The sequence below is a fragment of the Hylobates moloch genome, unplaced genomic scaffold (assembly GCF_009828535.3).
Source record: "Hylobates moloch isolate HMO894 unplaced genomic scaffold, HMol_V3 SCAFFOLD_18, whole genome shotgun sequence".
Lineage (NCBI taxonomy): Eukaryota > Metazoa > Chordata > Mammalia > Primates > Hylobatidae > Hylobates > Hylobates moloch.
Window position 1 is genome coordinate 69,164,857 of NW_026652293.1, and position 23,871 is coordinate 69,188,727.

Here is a 23,871-nt window from a genome sequence, read left to right on the forward strand (position 1 = left end):
CCCATTGCTGCTACAGCTCAGAAAATGAATAGCTGATTATTAAGAACTCATATAATCACCTGCCATTTCTATTATTAAACTTTCGTGTTTGGTGAGATTTTGCAAGTGCCAGTAACTTAAAAGCAATACTTAGAAGTAACCAGTAACCAGAAATTAGAAGTAACCAGAAATATGGTTTTTTTTTTTTTTTTTGAGACAGGGTCTTGCTCTGTTGCCCAGTTTGGAGTGCGGTGGTGCAATCACAGCTCACTGCAGCCTTGAACTCCCAGGCACAAGCCATCCTCCTACCTCAGGCACCCGAGTAGCTGGGACCACAGGCACGCACCAACACGCCCAGCTAACTTTTGTATTTTTTGTAGAGGCAGGATCTCATCACGTTGTCCAAGCTGGTCTTGAACTCTTGGCCTCAAGTGATCCTCCTGCCTTAGCCTCCCAAAGTGCTGAGACTATAGGTGTGAGCCACCTCGCCTGGCCTTTATAGATTTTTTTTTTTTTTTTTTGATATGGAGTCTCGCTGTGTTGCCAGGCTGGAGTGCAGTGGCACAATCTCGGTTCACTGCAACCTCCGACTCCCTGGTTCAAGCGATTCTCCAGCCTCAGCCTCCCGAGTGGCTGGGATTACAGGCACATGCCACCACGCCCAGCTAATTTTTATATTTTTAGTAGAGACAGGGCTTCACCATGTTGCCCAGGATGGTCTCGATCTCTTGACCTCATGATCCGCCTGCTTCAGCCTCCCAAAGTGCTGGGATTACAGGCGTGGGCCACCGTGCCTGCCTTCTGCCATTTTTTTTTTAAGTTATAATTTTCCAAACTACATAAACCATATAGAGAAAGCATGAACAGTTGGTCATGACAAAACATAACAATGCTACTTTAATACCTGGAGAAGATATGGATGCCAGTTGGTGTTTACACTGTGTCTTCTGAGACGAGAGCATCGCACAGCCCACATAAAGAGCTTGAGTCTGCAGCACTGTTTTCACATTGCAGTTTAGTGGATTTGAAAGGCTAGAACCATAGGTCCATAAAACAGAATAGAACTTGAATAAGTGAAAAACATCTTCGAGATGTACCTAATTTAAAAAAAAAAAAAAGCAAACTTTTAATTCTTACTCAAATAAGCTGGTTCCAAATCCTCTTTTCACTAGTGTACAATTATAAAGAAACAAATAATTTAAGGCAAAGTTTTGCTTTGTCTAATCATTTCAAATTATTCCATATTCCATGTTTTAATGAACTGGGAAGATGTCAATGAAGAGTGATATTCAGAAGCTTCACTATAACTTTGCACTTGAAAACACAGAACCAAGAGAAGAGCGGTATCTGGGATGCCTAATTAAGAAAATACTTCAACAATGTGGTGAGCAATGCCAACTCCATGTCAAATGCTGTAGAGAGAACAAGTCAGGCAAGAACAGGAACTGACCACTGGGCCTGGCAACATGGAGGTCACTGGTGCTGGGGATGAAATTTCCTGAGTAACTTCACGTGTGCTAAATAACCTCTCTGAACATCAGTATTCAAGTATTCACATTTTTAAATGGTATTAACCAATCAAAAAGACAGGGCTGTTGTTATTTTTAAATACAGTAATGGGCCTAACATATTAGTAGGAGTGTAGCAATGTTAGTTTCTATTCAACCTGCTGATTAGTATTGTGCTTGTACTCTTTTACAGGGCCTGTGCTTACTATTATATACTCTTCACTGTTTACAAGTCTACTTTCGTTTACATTATAAACTGTCATAACCCAAATAACCCACAGTATCTTTTTATTTATTTATTATTTTTTTTGAGACGGAGTCTCGCTCTGTCGCCCAGGCTGGAGTGCAGTGGAGCTCTGCTCACTGCAAGCTCCGCCTCCCGAGTTCATGCCATTCTCCCGCCTCGGCCTCCCAAGTAGCTGGGACTTCAGGAGCCCGCCACAACACCCGGCTATTTTGTATTTTTCGTAGAGACGGGGTTTCACCACGTTAGCCAGGATGGTCTCGATCTCCTGACCTCGTGATCCGCCCACCTCAGGCTCCCAAAGTGCTGGGATTATAGGCGTGAGCCACCGCGCCCAGCCCATTTTTTTTTTTTTTTTTTTTGAGACAGAGTCTCATTCTGTCACCCAGGCTGGTGTGCAGTGGTGTGATCTCGGCTCACTGCAACCTCTGCCTCCCGGGTTCAAGCGAATTCTTCTGCCTCTGCCTCCCAAGTGGCTGGGATTACAGGCCCCGCCACCATGCCTGGCTAATTTTTGTATTTTTAGTAGAAATGGAGTTTCACTATGTTGGCCAGGCTGGTATCGAACTGCTGACCTCAAGTGATCCGCCCGCCTCGGTCTCCCAAAGTGCTGGGATTGCAGGCCAGCCATATCTTCTTTAAGGGTAGAGTATGCCTGAAAAGGAGGAGCCTTGTACCTTTATGAAAAGTTTCATCAGAACTCTGAAATGAACAGCATTGGCACCATTGAGCATCATCTCAAACAGCCCAGTGAGCAAGTGCAGATAGTCCCTGCTGTCTTCTTTCAGTTGTTCAGGATTCCACCACATATCACCTACAAGGACATGGAAAAAGAAATGATGCTAGACCCTACATGAACACGCCGGGAGCTTTTTATTCAAGACAAACAGTCATTATGGAGTCAATCATTCAGTTTTGCAGAGTATCACATTTAAAAGATTCACAGCTTGTATCTTACCTTTAGAAAAAGATTTAGGAGCTTTCAGTGCATAAATAAAATTTTTCAAGGAAAATACAAGAAAAACCGAGTCCTCCACGGCCACCCTCTGAGTGCTGTTGAGTTCTTCTACATAATGTGCCCACAGCTCCACTGGGATCCCTCTGTCTAACATCAGTTCGATGTGCCATTCTGAGGGGATTTCCTGAAATGTTAAAGGAAACAAAAACTAGTACAAACTACGGGTTCTGAACACGGGTTATATGAATTCCTCTGCATAATATGCAAAAGTTTTGTTTATGTGTGCATTTTGGTGGGGAAAGCATTAACAGAACTGCTCTGGTCGGATTTTTAAAGAGGTTTATCACTATTCACAATGAAAGACAAAGTTAAATTTTATCTATGTCTTACCTTGAAACACTATCTCTAAAAACAAACTTTATTCATATGAACTGTTTATCCAATAAAGGGTAGGAATAAATAGGCATATTTCTTTTTTTTTTTTTTTTTTTTTTGAGACGGAGTCTTGCTCTGTCGCCCAGGCTGGAGTGCAGTGGCACAATCTCAGCTCACTGCAACCTCCGCTTCCCAGGTTCAAGCAATTCTCCTGCTTCAGCCTCCCGAGTAGGAAGGATTACAGGTGCCCGCCATCATGCCTGGCTAATTTTTGTATCTTTAGTAGAGATTAGCTTTCACCATTTTGGCCAGGTTGGTCTCGAACTCCTGTCCCCAGGTGATCCGCCCACCTCGGCCTCCCAAAGTGCTGGGATTACAGGCATGAGCTACCGTGCCTGGCCAAAATAGGTGTATTTCAAAACAGGAAGATAAAGAGTTGGACTACCAAGACATAGTTAAAGTGACTTCTTTCATTTTACCGTTTTACCACTAATCTGAATAAGGTACACGGCAAAAAATCTCCAAACCGCAGATGATTTTAAACAAGTGGCAAAATGTTAGGTGTTTAGAAATTATACTGTAAATGCCAAAAGAATGCAGAAGAACACATGTAAGAAAATGACAAATGTGACACTGTACAACCAGTACAGAGTAATAACTTAGAAGGAAAATAATCCAAAGCCAGATTTACAATGTAACGTCTCCAGTGAGGGATTTGATTAACTCAATGTGCTGCTACAGGTGAAAACATGCTCACAACCTCGAGAAAGGGTATTAAAAGTAAAGCAATATAAAATAACCTGTTATCTACATATGTATAATAAAACACTCTTATTTGTCCATACTTTTAACACTGAGAACCAGTATAGTTCAGGTCATCATATTTCACAAAAGACACCAAGAAATTAGAAGTTAAGAAGGGCCTATCTGGGCTATTTTTCAAAATATGAAGATTTTACTCTTTTTAAAGTTTACACATTTTAGCTAACAATGGCCATGATCAGAACTTATAAAATACGTAAATGTGAAAAAGATATAATTCATTTAGTAAATCCTATAATGAGAAGCCCTCTAAAATTTGGAGGACAAATAAAAACAAAATCCTTACATATAGCAGGTATTAAAAAAAACAGTCTTGCTACCTCGAAACATGTCAAATGTAAACAGCTGAAACGTGTCCCTTAGTAATACTATGAAAGACAGCAGTAGGCTGGAGGGATACACATCTATGTAATATTAAAATTGTTTAAAGCCTAAAAGATCTATTTTTAGTAAACAATTGAATGAAATAGTATTTTGTTCAAGCACTAACACACCAAGTGAATTCTTCATCACTAGAGGTAGTTAGGTGTAGCTTGGGTAATTATCCAATAAAGACAATAAAAGAGAGGAGAGTCAGGCATCAGATACAAAATATTGCAACCCTGAATTTTATAATTCAACCAAACTTTCTGCAAAAGCAAGAGAGTGCCTAGTTGACTATCTCACTGCTACCCAAGGCTGCTTCACATTTCATCCAGCTAGTGTCCAGACTCAGCATCTCGCCCCTGATTTTCAGTTTTGCTGTGACTAATAGGCCAGGCTGTTGTTTTATTCAACATCCCACTTTCTGGAGATTCTGCTTTCCTTACCACTGCAGTAATGACACTTTCAAGCTTCTTTATTTTTTTCTGCAACAAACTGAAGACTCTTATCGCAAATGGAAAGTGGGTTTCTTTTAAAGATGAACAACAAGAGACGAGCACAGACGTGATCACATGAAACGTTACTTTCTGCTTCAGGTTAAAGGACTCCTCCTCACCCACGCTTATTAAATCCTCCACCTTGAAAAATAAACACTCTATTACTAGTTGCTCTTGATTTTCATAAAACAATTTTTTCAACTCAGGTCTATCTAGGTATCATGTGTTTTACATTTAAAGTGAGATGACAAACAGAAAGCCTTTAGAAAGTACTAAGCACTGATTTCTAAGTAATTATAAGAATAATTTCAGAAACTGTAATGAACATAATTGCACTTGCCAACTGGTTAATGTATTTAAATCACACATCTAAGCCTTTACAAAGGTTTATTTAATAAGGCAAAGATAATTTTCTCCTCTTTGGGATTATATTTTGCTATTTTAACAACAACAAAAAGACTAATATTTTAAATGGGCATGAGAGAAAATGGTGGTAAAAAGGATATATTATTCTATGGGTGTGATATGGATCCACACTGAAAAAATATATAAAATGTTAAAGATTTCAAACATTGCACAGAATATATTAAACAACACTGTAACGTTTAAAGTAAAACCAAGTACTCAAGAAAGAAAAAAAAATTTTTTTTAAAGAAAAATCTAGTAAAGCAAAAGCTGAGAATTTAATAAGAGTATGAGAAAGAAATCCAGGGGGTGGACTTTCAAAGCATACTTACCATCTTTAACATTGAAGAAGGATCTCCTAAATTTATATTATCAGCCAACAACTCAATCATCTTCTGATTTGCTACACCAATTAGTTTTCCTGTCTTTGTGCTTTTAATCACATTTTCAAGAGCTGTAAAGTAAGATCAAATGCAGAGAGCTCTCATATCACCAACACTCAAAGAATCACATGAATAATTCAGGCAAACATCTTACTATTGTTTATGAAGGTTTGCTTTTTATTTTTCCTTGTATCCAATTCTGAATTTGTCTATCTATGAATTGGCTTCCTTTTCACTGTATACTTTTTATCTTGGCAAAAATTTTAAAAGACCTTACTGGCATATAGCATGACAAACAATAAATTTTAAATTTTCCTTGTTTTCTTTTGTGTTATCTGTTCACTTTTTCTAAAAAACAAGTAAATTTTTTACCTTCTTCCCAGCCTCTTAATAGAGGGTGCAGAGAGCAGATTCCTGATTTTGATAAATATATAGCAATTTTCATCTCAGCAGATTCCATATCATCATTATTGATAACCATAAATGGCAGCAAACGTACAACCACCTGATTTGACAACTGATCATTTTCACTCAGTATCTCTTCTTTAATTAGTACGTCAGTGGCTATCTTAAGTACCTTGTACCTAAAAGACATGCAAGCACACTTGGTTGAAAGACACCTTGGAAGGCTTCAACTGGGCAAAAATTCATCATTACATTACTCCGGCTTAACTGACAATATCCTGGTCTCCTGACCAAAACTATTATTCAGACACACTAAGACATCACTTAAAATCCATGCCAATAACAGAGTTATCTGTGACAATATTTTTATTTATTTATTTTTTGTACAAGTGCTGGGATTATAGGCATGAGCCACTGTGCCTGGCCAACAATACTTTTAATCTGCTCATCCTGTGTAATCTTAAAAAAATAATAATAATTTTTCTTAGAGAAATCACTAGAGGTTAACTATAACATAAGACATATCACACTAGATGTCTCAACTCTACTGGAAATTAGGTTCACTCAGGCACTCAAAAAAAATGAACCAAGCACATCCTACATGATAGATATCTACCCATACGATAGATACAAAAACACGTAAGACACCCTCTCATCCTCTATGGAGCTTACTTACTTTTTCTTGCAAAAAGCTTTGGTGCCAAAAATGAAATAAACAGAGCTAGCACAGATGGTATCATGTGTCTCTGAACTTATTTTTTAATTTAATACATTGGTATTTGTTTTTAATTATAAAGTAAAAATTACATAAAGTAGCAAATTAGGAAGTCCTTCCCATCTTACTCCCCAGAATGCAATATCACACATCATATACTTCCTTCTGCATTTTATTAAGAGAAATTCTAAACATAGAGAACAGTATAATGAACATACACAAACACAAATTAATTAACTGTAAAATGAAAGAGAGTATTACATTAAGATCTGTTCTACTACCACGACAAAAGGGTCATGTAATCAAAGCCTTTAAAAAAAGAAGAAATAGAACTTGATATAAGAACTTCATCAATTCAAAATAGTATGAGGAGAAATGAATACACACCATTCTCTATTCTTTGAAAGTTCTGCTCTTTGAAAGAGATTCAGAAGATTTGAAATCGTCACTTCTGAACTGAAGTGTTCTTTGAAAATCTAAAGGGAAAAAAATATCCATGAGTAGATTTGTACTTGCTTCAAACATGTATGGCGCTTTTTAAATGCAAATTTTAAAAAGAATGAATTATAAGGAATTTCTCCCAGGAATCCTAGCACAACTTAAAAGTTTTAAGATCTATTTCTCAAAAGTGGCATTCATAAGACAATTTTCACGGGTCACAAGGCATTTGCTATTGATAAAAATCTGTTAAAAGGAATATAAAAATTCACAAAACATTTTCCCTGTTTGAACAACTTCCATATATATTTAATATATCAAACTGTGAATTCCTATGAGTTTCTCCTAACCAGACTTAAGTCTGTGCTCTCCAGAGAACAAATTTCCCATGGAAAAATAATTTCCAAAAATATTCTAGTCTCAAGCAGAGAATCAAGTGAGAAGGGCAAGAAAATTTACAAAATTGTATACCTCAACAAATGACAAATTCACTCACCTCAAAAGCACTTATAGCCGACAAAACAACATCTATATTATCATCACCTAATCGGGCTAAAACAGCTTCTTTTATGAAAGATTCATCAACACCCTCCTGAGCAATAAAAGAAAAACATTAATTTAGCTGTTGCCAAAGATCTCTTAAGGCTTTGCACTGGAAAGGAAGTATGGTTTTGTGAAAAACACTCCAGAATAACTGTCTAACACAGGCTCTGCTCTGGATGAGGACTGAAACACACTAGAACTAGATAATCGCTAAAGGGCCTTTTGAGATTAATAATTGTTTGGTACAAATCCTTTTCAAGTTTTCAGTGAAAATATAGTAAATATAGTAAATATGGTATACTCCAAATATAGTTTTTGTAATTAAGGAGTTCATCTTATTAAAGTGAGAGCCCAGATATTGACAGGGTATAGACTAAAGAATAAGAATGTCTAATTTAAATCCTAGCTCTACCACTTATTAGTTGTGTGACTTTAGTCAAGTCACTTAACCTTTCTGGATCTCACTATTCTCACCTATAAAACGGGTTTGCTAATAAATAATGCCTACCTCCAAGAGTCGTTAGAAGATTAAAAAAATACATGTCAGTCTGTAGCACAGTGCTTTACACATAGTACTGTTAAAAGCTAGCTAGTATTATCTAAATTTTTACAAGGATAAGGACATGTACCACAAAGCCAGTCTGCCAAAAATAGAGATCACTTTTTAAATATAACAAATACAAGAAATCAATGTATATTCATTCACAGAGAAAGAAAACTAGGACTGCTAATCAACCTGAATATATCCCTATCTATATGTGGCAGGCAACTAAATAATATAAAAAACATAGGTCACTCTGTTGGGAGAAAAATGAAAATTCACAGAATTCACAAAAATTAAGTTAGCCAGGCACAGTGGTGCATGTGTATAATCCCAGCTACTCTGGAGGCTGAGGTGGGAGGATTGCTTAAGCCCAGGAGTTTGAGGCCAGCCTGGATAACATAGCAAGACCCCATCATTTAAAAAAATCCTCAAGAGCTAATAAGTAGCCGTATATCTGAACCTGGAGTTTAGAATAAAACCTATGTCCTGTCATCAATGGAGAAAAGAAAATGAAACATGGTATGCAAAGGAGGACATCAACTGTAATTACAATACTCAAGCCCGTAAGCTGAATGTATGTATGTAGGGCCAGCCCTTCACTGAAAAACTAACCAAACCCAGAGAACAGGAGAGAAAGGCAGTAAAAGAAGGAAGGATGAGAATAACTTTAGAAACAGAAGATTCTAGGACTCCCCTTTATTCTAGAAGAATTTATCACTGAAATCCTCCTATCACAACAAAGACTATTATTCAATGAATTTATTTAACACATCAACAAAATAAACCTATTGGCAGTTTACAAAAGCAGAATTCATGCCAGATCAAATAAAGCAACATTTCAAAAACCTGAATATTACATCAGCCACTTTTAAAGAAACATTCTCAAAGATCTAAGTGTTGTTTGTTCATTGTTTATATATCAACTGAAGTGTAACTCCTTCTTAAAATATAGATGACATAAAACAAAATTTTTTTTTTAAATCTACAAGGGAAATACTAAAAACTCTATAAAACCAATAAAATTCAAATGAAGATGAATTTAGTGTGATTAGTTGTAATTAGCTGAAATTAAATTTTACTGATCATATGATTTTACTTGTAATATGAATCTGCTTCTAATTGCTATGACACAAGTTCTAGAGTTCGGCACGTTTACACTGCCATGTGCTACAAGGAAACTAAACTCTGTTACCGCTTTACTCTGTTCCAGAAATTTCTCAAATATGTAAATCATGGTGCATAATTTTAGATATGACACAGATGGAGCATTCCTATTTTAATTATAGTAACTATAGTAAAATGTGTATACAATTAGCACCTCACACCCACAATTTGAAGGCTATGTAAAAAAATAATGAGTCCATCTGAAATAAAGAAAAATTTTGAGAAAATACTACTACTATCAGTGGTAATTTATAATTTAGCAAAAATTGTACAGGGACTGCTTGAATGACTAAAGTTTGGAAACTACTATTCTATGTGCATCACTACCAAGTCTTCATACCAATGCCTTTTGGTATAAATGCAAATTAGACCAAATTATTTACAAATAAAGTCAGCCTCAATACATATTTGAAGCCACTAACATTTTAAAGACAAACGACACTGCAGGCACCAAAATCATGCAACAGTGTTCAAAAGTTATCATTCAAATGTCCCAAAATATGTTATCTAAAATCAAGACTATCAAAATCAAATTTCTTGGTTTTTGAAACAGAGTCTTGCCCTGTCACCCAGGCTGGAGAGCAGTGGCGTGATCATGGTTTGCTGCAGCCTCAACCTCTCACGCCCAAGAGATCCTCCTACCTCAGCCTCTCAAGTAGCTGGGACCAAAGTGTGTGCCACCAAACTTGGCTAATTTTTTATTTTGTAAACTTTTTTATAGAGAAGGGGGTCTCCCTATGTTGCCCAGGTTGGTCTCAAACGTTTGGGCTCGAGTGATCCTTCTCACACAGTGCTGGGATTATAGGCATGAGCTGCTGTGACCGGCCTAAAATCAAATTTCAAAACTAAAAAAATTCTCAGATAATTAATGAACCTATGTGAATTAATCTACAAATTCCAGTTTGAAAAACACTAAAGATAAACAACTGTCAATGTGGAAACATAAGAGCAGTTGTTATTAGGTTATTGTTAAAATGGGGATGACTGGCATACACAGTCCTAAATATCAGTCTAAGGTACTCTCGTGAGGTTTATTCAACTCATCTCTATCATTATCCACTATCAATTCTAGGTGGTAACTTCAATTTCTTATTCAGAATTACACTGCTCATCATAAGAAAAAAAAAATCATACACAAAAGCGATCTGAAACAAACCTTTGATGTTTTCATGATCTTTTTCAAATGATTAATGGCCAGAAGTCTCACAGGAGCAAGTGGATGATTCAGGCTGAGCATCAAAGAAGTATCAGAATCTGCTAAAAACTACAGGGTTCAACATAATTATCAAATGGTTTCACTTAATCTGAACAGTCTATGATCAAGAATAAAACCCAGAGAAAACCACTGCAAATTGCCCAACGTTTTCAGTAACAACCATCTAACTACGGAAAACAAACAAACAAAAAAACGCAAAATCTTTGTTTCTAGAACATCATATGAGTTGCAATCGATGAAAAAAATTTGTATTGTTAATGGTATGATTTCATGTATATTTGTGTCTATGTGTAGGTTTAATTTAGTCAAGAAATCCTACAAAGTAATTTTGTATTTTGTATGCATATCTGATAAATCACCGTTTTAGCACCTCCCGGAAGACAGAATGCAACTCATCTACATGATATAACAAATAGTGACACTCAAATTAGTGACAACTTAGTTCACTTACGCAGTTAGACTAAAAAGGAAGTCTATCAACCTAAGATTTGGAAATGCAACACCATTAAAAATGAAAGTCTAATTATGGAAGAGAAATACTAAAACAATCATATTTCCCTTCATAATTATCTGTTTTTAAGGCTAAACGTAAGAACTCCTGCTTAAATGTCTAACCTCTAGTATAAAGCTTTAGGCTTGAATCACCAGAAAATTTCTCAAGTTTTAATGTGATCATGAAATAGAACCCATCTCCCCTTCGCTAATTAATAATATACATAGCCATTTGTGGCTGGTACACCAGAAAGCACAGACCTAGATGAAAGACAGAGAACGCTAGAAACCTACATGAGGCCGTCCTTTGATGATTCTTAATGAATATCCCATACAAAATTCTCAAACAATACTTTTCCTGAAATAAGTATCACGTACATAGTTATGTACAAATTATTGTACCTTTCTCCAATTATTCTATTCCTGCCTCAGAGCCGTACTTCAGGCAACTAGGCAAACTGTATAAGGTCATCTCTGTAAAATTTTCCACACAAGGGAAAAAAGTGGCAAATTTCCTTCTGGAGCTCTTCACATAACCATATAAATGTACCCCAATTTGTCATAATTCCTTTGGAGAACAACATACCTGATACTTTCCTCCACTTGTAGAAAGAGAAACAAACTGATGGAAAAGCTCTTGTTTTTTCAGATCTGCAATTTCCTTTAAGTGTTCCTCTAATACAACATCTAATGTTCTGGGGTATCTGGGAAGCAATTAAAGAGTGAATTCATTATTCTTAATAAATTTATTAATCTCACACACCATATGCATATAAAGGAAAGACATAAAATTTTAAAAATTACTGAGACTGTGACTTAAATTTTAACAAATGTTGTAGGTAAAACCAAATGATATTGGTCAAGTTTGTTACTATGACTACTCCAATAACAAAACAGTCTCTCTATAAAAAATTATACTCTCCAAAGTCCCCACGCAACCACTATTTCCTCTTATATTTCAAATATTTTTGATTCCGATACTCACCCCTTCTTAAAGAAAAAAATTACAAAGGACAGTCTCTGTACAATTCAGCATATTAAGATGTGACTTGTGAATCATATCTTTATAGAACAGGAAGTACTTTAGAGGAGCATAAACATACACACATAACTTACTTGCTTTCTAAAAGCCTAATGAGTGGAAGAAATTGTTCATTAAGCAAGGACACTTTATTAGAATCCATTTCTTCCTGTGAACTATATGAAATATACTCTTCAAACAGAAGGCTGTAAAAAAAACACAGAAATATCAGCATACATAAGAGTTACTATTTATTGAGTACCTACTATATTCTAAGTGCTTTAGAAATATTATCTCTAATTGTCATACTTATACAAGGTATAGTTTAATACTTACTTTACAGATAAAGAAACTAGGGGCCTGGTGTAGTGGTTCATGCCACTGGCATTACAATCCCAGCACTTCCAGAGGCCGGGGTGGGAGGACTGCTTAAAGTCAGGAGTTCGAGACCTGTCTGAACAACATAGCAAGACTACATTGCTATTTTAAACGGTGGTGGCTCACACCTGTAATCCCAGTACTTTGGGAGGCTGAGGCGGGCGGATCACCTGAGGTCAGGAGTTCGAGATCAGCCTGACCAACATGGAGAAACCTCGTCTCTACTAAAAATACAAAATTAGCTGGGCATGGTAGCACATGGTAGCACATAGCTGTAATCCCAGCTACTAGGGAGGCTGAGGCAGGAAAATCGCTTGAACCTGGGAGGCGGAGGTTGCAGTGAGCCGAGCTTGCACCATTGCACTCCAGCCTGGGCAATAAGAGCAAAACTCCATCTTAAAAAAAAAAAAAAAAAAGAAAAAAGGAAAAGAAACTAGGGTGTAAGTCTTCCAATTTGCTCATGAGAACAGCAATAAAAGGCAACATTCAGTGAGCCCTTCTGTGCCAGAGTGGGGTTTCACATTTTAAGCCCCAGTCTGATTCTAGAGCCTATGCTCTCAACATTACTACATGTGTATACTCTCCTTTAATTCACAAACCAACCCGCTGAGCAAAGGGGCATGAATGATGCACACCAACACACAGGTACTCTCTTGATGCTACAAAATGGCAAAGCTACATCCAGTCTAACCTCCAAAACTTACTACAGTCCTGGAAGTGGTAAGGGCAGAATTTACACCTATGTCTGACCGCAATGCCTACATCTTTTCACTGTATCACGTTGCCCATTAAGAGAAAGAAAAAAAAAGACTGAATTATCTTTAAAGAAATAATCCTTACTCTATGCTTACCTTCAATATTGTTTCTAAATGACATTTACTGCATTTTAATTATGATGTGTTATTTCAGATATTATGGTCCATTTACTAAGAGAAAACTTCAAACGGCCACAAACTGCATTTAGTTATTACCCAAATTTGGCTTAACCACTAACTTTCTATTTTCATCTATAAGCACTAAAGACATGCAAGAAAAATTACTTTTGCTTTTAGTGCTGCCAGTTACTGGATTAAGTACTTATAGTTAATGAAATGATACAGACAAAACAAGATATACATTAAAAAGGAATACTGGGAAATCTCTAACCAATCTTGAAAATCACACTGAGTCACAAGAATGTAAATCAAAAGCATGTCAAAGATAATAGCTTACCTAGCCAACAAATGGTCTAAGTTGTTCTTCAGTGATATTTTTGTAAGTATAGCTTCTAAGTGTCTCCTGTAGATTTGCCCATCCATTCCTTCAGTTTCTTCTCCTTAATATGTAAAAATTAAAATTGTGTTGGGAAAAATTTATTTTGCAAGCTAAATATATTTATATTATTAAGTTCACTTATAGCAGAAAACCTTTCTCAGAATAAAACACACACACTGATATCCAGCTTTTTATCTATTTCCAGAAGTGCATTCCACTTAGTCATTTATATTTTTCAAAGCTTTTTTGTATAGATCACCTTCATTTTTCTTTTATCTAAAATCTCTATGTTTAACAAGTACTATCATGCTTATAACAATAATAAAACAAAAGTCCAAAATTAGTCTTTCCCCAAGTCACATTACAAATTAGTTGTGATGGTCCCAATCGACTATCTCTGAAAACAGGCTAAACTTTTATCTCAGTACCTACCCCCTTACTGAAGCAAGAGCTGTCATCTATTTCAGATTTATAATAAACATATGAATCTGATGTTAGCCCTTGCTTTCAAAGACTGGGACATTACTCATTACCTTCAGAATAAGAAGAATACATTTTCATTTTGCTAGTCACTTTTAAAATGCATGTTTAAACCAAGACTTGGTTATGAAAACCTCATTTTTCAGTAGACTGACATAAGTTTAGAGAAGTCTTTCTTAGTATTCTCCAAGGAGCAACAGAACCAAGTGTTTCTTCCTAGTCTTTCTGTATTTATTAAAAGACATAATGCAAACAATTACTTTCTAATTATTATTATTTTTGAGATAGGGTCTCACTCTGTCGCCCAGGCTGAACTGCAGTGGCGCAATCACAGCTCCCTGTAGCCTCAAACTCCCTGGGCTCAGGTGATCCTCCCACCTCAGTCTCCTGAGCAGCTGGGACCACAGTTGCATGTCACCATGCCTGGTTAATTTTTGTATATTTTTGTAGAGACAGGGTTTTGCCATGATCTACCCATCTTAGTTTCTCAAAGTGCTAGGATTATGGGTTTGAGCCACCTGGCCCTCTAATTATTACTTTTTGCTTTGTTTCATAATTTGGATTTTTATGTATAAAAATTTTCTTCGTCTTATATTTTTAATTACTCTAGGGAAAAAACTTTTTTGGCAACTGGATGAGATATTCATTGTAAATGAATCACTAAAGTTCATTAAATACCTAAATGAGAAGGCAAAGGTTTACTCGGTAAAAAATTTTAAAATTATTCCACTCTTTTTATGTAGAGACTAAGTATTTATGAACACAGATCTAAAAAAAGGTAGAATTCTAAGAAATTACTCAATTAACAAGGATCTCTCTTCAACTAACCTGCTCCCCACCCCAGATGTTTCTCACTTAAGAAATAGACAAATTACACAAGAACAACTGGAAAACAAAAATTTTAAATATTTTAAAGCTGTTAACCAGGATATAGTTACTATTTTAAGATCAAATCTTAGAAAATTTCTGGACAAAAAATATAAAACTACATACCTGTAACATGATGAATGATGGAGACAACCAGATGGGGAAGCATGTAACGCAGAAGAGGACTGACATCGTAAGCTTCAGAAATCCCATGAAGTATTGTAATAAGATCAGGAACATTACATAAGTGAGGGAATGGCCTTTGAAGAAGCAAAAGTACATATCGTGTTGACTTTACAAGTTAGACAATAAGTGACAATATAAAAAAATACACAATCACTCATCTTACAAAAAAAATTATTCAAAATAATTTTATTCACCTCTGACTAGCACCATTTCTCAATTCAATTGTACATACTTTTTCCCAAGGCTCTCTGGCTTCTGTCTCTGCAGGAGCACTATCAGGCAACTTAATCCATCCTTGATCAAAGAGGGAATCTTGGTCAATGTTTTGATGATCTGTGACGCCAATGAATTCACAAAGGTATCTTCCATGGTCACTTTCACAGAAATCTGACATACTATCATGTATGTTGCAGCTCTGTAATCTGGTAAAGATGATTTCAATCCCTAAATATTTTTTAAATATAACGAAAAATGATAAACCATATTATTTTCTGCTACTTTAAATGTTAATCTGACAAATTAGAAATGTCATAGAGATTAATACAACCTACTGCATAGTCAATCACTCTTCAGACATAAACAATAAAGGAGTTGACCCCCTTTTCAGAGTGGATACAGAGATGAGACAAGTCTGTTGGACGAGACAAAGGATCTCAGAAAATTCCCCAACTCAAACATCTACCGCATGTCCTAACAGGAGCCAGTAAGCTCTTCTTTTATACATAAAATCCTACTTATGGGAGGGAGACCTCAATCAGATCACTAATGGAAGAAACAAGTCTGATGAAAGATAACAAGTTGGGACACTGGTGGGAAGCGAAAGCAGTACCTCCACAGGGCACCTGGGAAGGCAGCAAGCAACAAGGCACTTGGGAAGGAGAAACGCTGAGAGGCAGGAGCCAGTGCACAAAGAATACTGAGAGGCTGCTCACACCTCGAAGAGACTGTCTGCTCCATCCTCCTTCTAGTGAGGTACAAAGACTGCTATGGAAATCAATCTAGGAGATGGCGGCAGGACCAGACAGCCAATATTTATTCTTAAGAGTCCTAATTAAGGTCCCAGTCCGGTGAGTTTCTAATAAAAAAGTGTCATATTTTCAACCTAAAGGCTAAATCTCATCTATCATCTGAAATAAATTGTCAATTTAAAAACGCTTAAATCTAAAAAAACTTTTGAAAGCAAGAAAATTCCTTTAAGTACAAAATAATCTACTTAACACATTAGCAGTGCCAACCTTTTGGATATAGGGAAATAGTTTGGCGATGATATTGTCTGATACGTCCTCTGCAGCTACCAGCGCTGACACTATGGTAGAAGCATAGAAAGCCAAGAGCACCCTCAACTGAGCTGAGCTGCCCGGGTACTCAGCAAAAACCTGAAAGAAGGAACACAAACAAAACACATTTAACAGTGAAAGATTGCTTGAGGCCAGGAGTTCAAGGCTGAGACTTCAAAGAACTATGATGGCACCACTGTACTCTAGCCTGGGCGACAGAGCAAGACCATGTCTCCAAAAAAAAAAAAAAAAAAAAAAAAGTGAAAGGCCAGATAAATATTTACAGCTCTCCTGAATTACCATATGCAACAATGAATAAATACACAATGTGACAAGAATTAACTGCCTAATGATATTCCTAACATTTTTATTTTTTAAATTTATGTTTTTTTTTGAGACTGAGTCTCACTCTGTCGCCCAGGTTGCAGTACAGTGGCACGATCTTGGGTCACTGCAACCTCCGCCTCCCAGGTTCAAGCGTTTCTCCTGCCTCAGCCTCCCGAGTAGCTGGAATTACAGGCATGCCCCACCATGCCCAGTTTATTTTAGTATTTTTAGTAGAGACGGTGTTTCACCATGTTGGCCAGGCTGGTCTCAAACTCCTGACTTCAAGTGATCCACCTACCTTGGCCTCCCAAAGTGCTGGGATTACAGGCGTGAGCCACCGCGCCTGGCCTTAAAATTTTTTAAACAGCTTTCCCAGGTTGAATATTCCTGACATTTCTAGACAGTCTCTTCGAATAGTCACTGTAACTAGAATCTGGCAAGGAATAGACATTTATTTTTGTAGAAAAACACCTTTGGTGATAAAAGACTGATTCTTAAAAAAAAAAAAAAATACAGACTCTCAAACTGCTCCTGCTTCAAAACACCAGACCATTTAACAAAATACACTTATCCAAAGTACCATTGTTATTAGGGAATGCTTTAGTATGTTTTCTTCATTCAAAGCAAGCAATCTTTTCATAAAATTATATACTCATGAAAAAACAGACTGCTCACCTTCACAGATTTTGTCACCAAACTGCAAATGAAATCCATGAATCCAAGATCTTTGTAGCAGTGGGTAATCAAAGTTCCTTTAGCTAAGGGCACTCCAGATTGCTGTTATTGATGGAAAGAACAAACTACTAGCGACATTCTTCAACTGATCCTTATTTTAAAGTATTTACCCAAGTAATGTCTTCATATTGCTCCAATTCATAAATAAAAAATATAATCTCTCCTTATAACTGGTGGTGGTGATGAAATTAACACATAAAATCATGTAAACTTAGAAATTCAAAAGAGAAGGTCAGCAATGAGGGCAGAGGTATTTAGTGAAAAATGTTTGCTTATCACACGTCACATTTTGAAAGGTATTTATCAAAATCTGGATTCTCTAGATTCTCAGTAATTTTACTGGTTCGATTTGGTTTCTGAGTCAATATGATATGCTCCTGTCATTGCTTTACAATAACACTAAGAACAGAAATAGACTATGAACCTGCACAACTTATACCACTATTCCCACCATCTAGCATTGTACATGGTATGTAACAGATGCTCAATAAATATTGATTAAATAAACGAAAGGAGAATTTTAAGTGAACTTTAGTAGGTGAGTGGAGTGTGGATACCTGGAATAAGAGTGCCTAGGGAGCAGCAAGGTCCAAGGTGGATCAGAGGAAGAATAATTTTGAAATTATTCTTGATAATTTCTTGAAATCTTGAAATTATTTGGAGAAGGCTGGCCTTCTCCAACGTACTTTAGTTCACATGCTTTACATTCAGATTCTTAAATTATCCTTCTAATTAAAAAGTCCTCATTACTCCTGTCTTACTAATTCTGAACACTGACTCCACTACCATCATCAGCCTAATGTGCACAGCCCTATGATCTGTTAGCTTACTTTCATCCCCATTCGCCTCCCCTCCTACCCTGACCACCATGCTCAACATGCAGTCAAGTTCCTGCTAACAACGTACATCTACTTTCCTCTACCACATGTTGCAAACAAAGTGCTGACGGTTAGTCAGTTGGTTTTCCTACAATATCATGCTGTCTTTTCTTACCCAGACCCTTCCTGCTATACGAGCATCCTTTTATTCGTCTGTATATTAATTCCTAGCATCCTCCTCACAATTTTAATAAATTATTGAAGCCCCTGAAGTTATCTTTATCCTTTTAATTTTTGTAAGTATTTTCTGCCTTTCTTCGCCTTCAACTTTTTTTTAAGTTCTCAGTTCCAAATTTAAAATGCCAAACAGCATGGTACGATAGAAAGGCACAGGCTCTGGAATCAGACTGGGGTTCAAATCTCAACTCTGCCACTTTATAGTTATGTGAACTTTGGCAAGTGGCCTGTCCTCATCTGTAAAAATGAAGTTTTGTGATAATCCAAGATAATATAATGTACACTGCCTAGCCTGATGTCAGATACTAAATAAAAGCTAAATATTATTAACATTAATAATAGTTTCAATTGGAAGTTAGGAAATAAAAATGATGGAGGTAGTTATCTGGACTATCCCCAGGAGCACTGACTTATTTTTTCCAAATTAAATCCCTTAATCAAGATCTGTAATGACTACAGACATGTGTCATGCAGCAATCATACCTTAACTGGCAACAACCAGAACCATTTGTGCTTTGAATTATTAATTTTTAGAAGCTGTATGACTCGCACAAATATTCTTGTCTCGTGGTACGGCAGAACACAAGCAATGAGGCTATCCTGATTATAGAGATGTATATGGAACCTGGGGAAAAAAAGCAAACAGTCCAACTGGACACAAAACTTAATAATAAGCATCTATTTCCTCACATGCCCAAACTGTATATTAATGAGCTAAAACAACCTAGAATGAGTAGCAGTAAAAATCACATAATTATAATCAAGATACAGAGCATTTAAAAAGTCCTCAATTTTGCATTCACATATCCCTCAACATGGTCCAGCCAATTCCTATGCAATATCTTTGAATATTCCACATCAAAATATACATCCCATTAACTTTCTCTCAGCTTTAAAATTTTTTATTTTTTTGAAATAGAATCTTGCTCTGCCACCCAGGCTGCAGTGCAGTGGCACGATCACAGCTCACTGTAGCCTCGACCTCCCACGCTCAAGTGATCCTCCCACCTAGGTCTCCTGAGTAGCTGGGACCACAGGTGAGAACCATTACAGCTGGCTAATTTTTTATTTCTGTGTAGAGACTAGGTCTCCCTATGTTGCCCAGGCTGGTCTCTCAACTTTTTTTTTTTTGAGAGGGAGTCTTGCTGTTGCCCAGGCTGGAGTGCCGTGGCACAATCTCGGCTCACTGCAACCTCCATCTCTGAGTTTAAGAGATTCTCCTTGCCTCCGCCTCCCAAGTAGCTGGGACTACAAGCGTACACCACCATGCCCAGCTAATTTTTTTTTACTTTAGTAGAGATGGGGTTTCACCATGTTGCCCAGGCTGGTCTCCAACTCCTGAGCTCGGGCAATCTACCTGCCTCAGCCTACCAAAGTGCTAGGACTACAGGTGTGAGCCACCACGCCTGGCTAAGATGCTTTTTCTAATTCTGCCAACTGATTCCTCTTCTGTGAAAACTCTCCCATCCTTTTACATCATGTACTTTTTTAAAACAGTAGCATACATTGCCTTTCATTGTTTTTTTTTTTTGTTTTGTTTTTTTTTTTTTTTTTGAGACAGAGTCTACTTGGTCACCCAGGCTAGAGTACGGTGGTGTGATCTCGGCTCACTGCAACCTTCACCTCCCGAGTTCAAGCAACTCTCATGCCCCAGCCTCCTGAGCAGCTGGAATTACAGGTGCACACCACCACACCCAACTAATTTTTTTGTATCTCTAGTAGAAACAGGGATTCACCTTGTTGGCCAGGCTGGTCTCAAACTCCTGATCTCAAGTGATTGGCCTGCCTCAGCCTCCCAAAGTGCTGGGATTACAGGTGTGAGCCACTGAACCCAGCCAATTAGTGTGACATACGGTTTTAGCACTATCCAAGCAGTTACTTTTTCCATGAAGCTATCTTCAACTATTCCAGGCAGAACTATATCCACAAAACTGTGCTTAATCCTTTATTATGGCATTTATTTCAAAACAGTAATCAAGGGCAACCTACTTACCTGTGTACTGAACTTAGTATTTGAAGTTATCTGAATAAATAAAATGAAAAATCAAATGCAAAAAGTATTCCTTACATTAATGATCTATTTGGGGGTAAAATCAGGTGCTAGAAAACAGATGGAAATATTAGACTTTTAAATATTCTTTTTTGTCTGATTGTCCTAATGTTCTAACAATCAGAAGACCCAAGTTAAAATTATGTTTTCTTGATGACTCACTTGGTTCTTGAAAAAAAATTAGTTTATCCCCATGTCTCCATTTTTTGTTTTTTTGATACGGAGTCTCCCTCTGTTACCCAGGCTGGAGTGCAGTGGCGTGATCTCAGCTCACTGCAAAATCCATCTCCTGGATTCAAGTGATTCTCCTGCCTCAGCCTTCCAAGTAGCTGGAATTACAAGTGCTCGCCACTGCGCCCAGCTAATTTTTGTATTTTTCACAGAGACGGGTTTTACCATGCTGGCCAGGCTGGTCTTGAAGCCAGGTCTCCAATTAATGGAATAGAAATCTACTTTTAAAACATGTAAGTTGGACTGGGTGTGGTGGCTCATGCCTGTAACCCCAGCACTTTGGGAGGCCGATGAGGCAGGAGGATTGCTTGAGGCCAAGAGTTCCAGACCAGCTTGGGCAACAAAGTGAGACACTGTCTCTACAAAAAATTAAAAAAAAAACTAGCTGGGCATGGTGGTGCATGCCTGTAATCCCAGCTACTTGGGTGGCTGAGATCGGAGGATCATTTGAGCCCTGGAGGTCAAGTGGGCCATGACCACACCACTGCACTCCAGCCTGGGTGATAGAGTGAAATCCTGACGATCAAAAAAAAAAAAAAAAAGACAACCATCCGTGCGCAGTGGCTGTGGTGGCTCACACCAGCACTTTGGGAGGCCAAGGCGGGCGGATCACGAGGTCAGGAGTTTGAGACCAGCCTGGCCAACATGGTGAAACCCCATCTTTACTAAAAAAAAAATACAAAAAATTAGCTGGGCGTGGTGGTGGGCGCCTGTAATCCCAGCTACTTGGGAGGCTGAGGCAGGAGAATCGCTTGAACCTGGGAGGCGGAGGTTGCAGTGAGCCAAGATTGTGCCACTGCACTGCAGCCTGGGCAACAGTGCGAGACCGTCTCGAAAAAATGTATATAAATATATATATATATATATATATGGAGAATAAACAAAACAAAAATGTGTATGCTGTGATGTGATACCAATATGCGAGAAAATAAACTGAGCAAACTTACTGAGACAATTCCCAAAGCAGATAAAAGATCAGACCTTGGAAATAAACTTCAGTTGTATCCTAGCTCTGCCACTTACTAGCTGTGTGACTCAAGAAACTTAACCCCTCTAAGCCTCAGTTTTCTCAACTGTAAAACAAGGATAATACAAATAATCTCACCAGAGGAATGCTGTGAGAATTAAATGAGATAATGCAGGTAAAGTGCTTACCAGGGCCTGGTGTATAAATGCTCAAAACACATTAGCTATCATTGCTTTTTCTCAATAGTATTTCAGAGGATAACACTGCCTGCTTCCCTAACCAATTTGTTGTTTTGCCAAGAAAGAAGCTTAATACTCAGTGCCCCAAGTGTGCAGGAACAAGCTGTAATGGCAAAGTGACATGGGCTCCTCAGAACTAATGAGGTTAGGCTGGGCGAAGTGGCTCACGCCTGTAATCCCAGTACCTTGGGAGGCCGAGGCGGTTGGATCACCTGAGGTCAGGGATTCAAGACCAGCCTGGCTAACACGGTGAAACCCCATCTCTACAAAAACACAAAACTTAGCCAGGCATTATGGCAGGTGTCTGTAATCCCAGCTACTTGGGAGGCTGAGGTGGGAGAATTGCTTGAACCTGGGAGGCAGAGGTTTCAGTGAGCCAAGATTTCGCTATCGCACACCAGCCTGAGTGACAGAGCAAGACCCTAGCTCAAAAAAAAAAAATGAACTGAGGTTAGACCATTTACTCAAAATCATCAGTAGTTCTACTTTTCACTACCAACAAAAAAGAATTTAAAGGCAGAAGAGCATGCTTATCTCACACAATGGACATTGTATCAATCTCTTAATATACCTAATTTTTCAGCTTTAACTTGATAAGTGTTCTCAACTACTTAATTTTTTAAAAGACCAAAGTGATTAGCCCATAGTTATTTCTGTAATTCTATTAGTTACCTGTGAATCAACCACTCCAGACACTTCTGCGCTGGCTTAAGCAGGAAGTAAGGCGACAAGTGAATAAGGAATAATGAAATGTTTTCATCCAACTGTTTGTTTACTGCTTTGGTCTGAACACTTCGCTCCAAGGTTTTTGCTAGCTGACTGAACAACGGTGCTTCAAACTGCTCAAAGGAAGGATCAATTCCAAGCAACTCTTCCAGGCCAGTGCATCCTACATTTCAAAAAAGGCCAGTTTATCTACCAATTCTTCATAAGCAAACTCATCCCACCCCTCTTTTACAGTTTTACTTACCCCTAAGAAGTCTCTGAATTCTTTAAGTACATATAATTTATAACACAGTCCCAAACGCTGATTTCTAGTTTTCAACATATAGAGTAAATCCTATCTCATCCACTAGAACAGAAAGTACTTTGTGGCAAGGAACATTGTTTTTTTTTTTTGGATATCCCCTACAATAACTAGGCCAGTCCTCTGAGAGGACTTCTCCGTCACCCCCGTCACTGTCTCCATTCCCCTTTTATCTGTTCTCCTTTTTGACATATTAGTTGACCTCTCTCATTTTGTTTCTTCATCTGTGAAATCCGGATACCTCTACTCATAAACATTTCAAGCACCAAGCACCTGGCTGTTATGTTCTCTTTCCCTTAAAAATATACGTCAACATGCTAGAAACTGCTAAGGAAGAGGACGGGACAGAAAGGAAAACAAGAAAAAAACAAAAGTACCATCCAGAAAACAAACGCTTCAAAGAGCTTTTCTAAGATAAAAAATGGCTCACCAATGGCAAAGGCGGTGTCCCTGTCGATTGTGGCCGCTTCCTTAGGGTCAAACAACAAAGAGGCAACTTCATCTCTAGATAAGAGGCTGGCATCACTTTGAGGGAGGGCGAGTCGTTGCAGCTGCTGGGCTAAGGACGTCATCTTTCACGCCAGCGGAATTTTAATGACACGGGCTAAAAAAACGTAACCACTTTGAGAAGTTTCTACGAAACTATAAGGCGCCTCGTAAACAAACAATTTTCCTCTGCACTCAGCGCCGTCATGGACACACAACGCGGCTGTCCTGAGATTTGTG

At 37.7% G+C, this 23,871-nt stretch overlaps 1 protein-coding gene across 3 annotated transcripts in view; it reads right to left on the minus strand.

Moving 5' to 3' along the window:
• Positions 1–23,871, minus strand: part of HEATR1 (HEAT repeat containing 1) — a 53,738-nt gene that overhangs the window by 29,593 nt on the left and 274 nt on the right. For 2 of the 3 annotated variants that reach the window (XM_032136304.2, XM_058430462.1), the window contains exons 2-20: positions 23,576–23,749; positions 22,791–23,007; positions 19,115–19,256; positions 17,517–17,618; positions 16,473–16,613; positions 15,470–15,681; positions 15,178–15,311; positions 13,663–13,765; positions 12,168–12,278; positions 11,638–11,755; positions 10,500–10,607; positions 7,589–7,684; positions 7,042–7,130; positions 5,907–6,118; positions 5,484–5,605; positions 4,696–4,887; positions 2,690–2,873; positions 2,409–2,545; positions 884–1,076 (exon numbers count right to left, since the gene is read on the minus strand). In XM_032136304.2, coding sequence (XP_031992195.1) covers positions 884–1,076; positions 2,409–2,545; positions 2,690–2,873; positions 4,696–4,887; positions 5,484–5,605; positions 5,907–6,118; positions 7,042–7,130; positions 7,589–7,684; positions 10,500–10,607; positions 11,638–11,755; positions 12,168–12,278; positions 13,663–13,765; positions 15,178–15,311; positions 15,470–15,681; positions 16,473–16,613; positions 17,517–17,618; positions 19,115–19,256; positions 22,791–23,007; positions 23,576–23,717 — 2,755 coding nt within the window. In that variant the 5' untranslated portion in view covers positions 23,718–23,749. Of the gene's footprint in view, positions 1–883; positions 1,077–2,408; positions 2,546–2,689; positions 2,874–4,695; positions 4,888–5,483; positions 5,606–5,906; positions 6,119–7,041; positions 7,131–7,588; positions 7,685–10,499; positions 10,608–11,637; positions 11,756–12,167; positions 12,279–13,662; positions 13,766–15,177; positions 15,312–15,469; positions 15,682–16,472; positions 16,614–17,516; positions 17,619–19,114; positions 19,257–22,790; positions 23,008–23,575; positions 23,750–23,871 lie in introns of those variants that run through there. The other variant, XM_058430463.1, reaches the window with a different exon arrangement.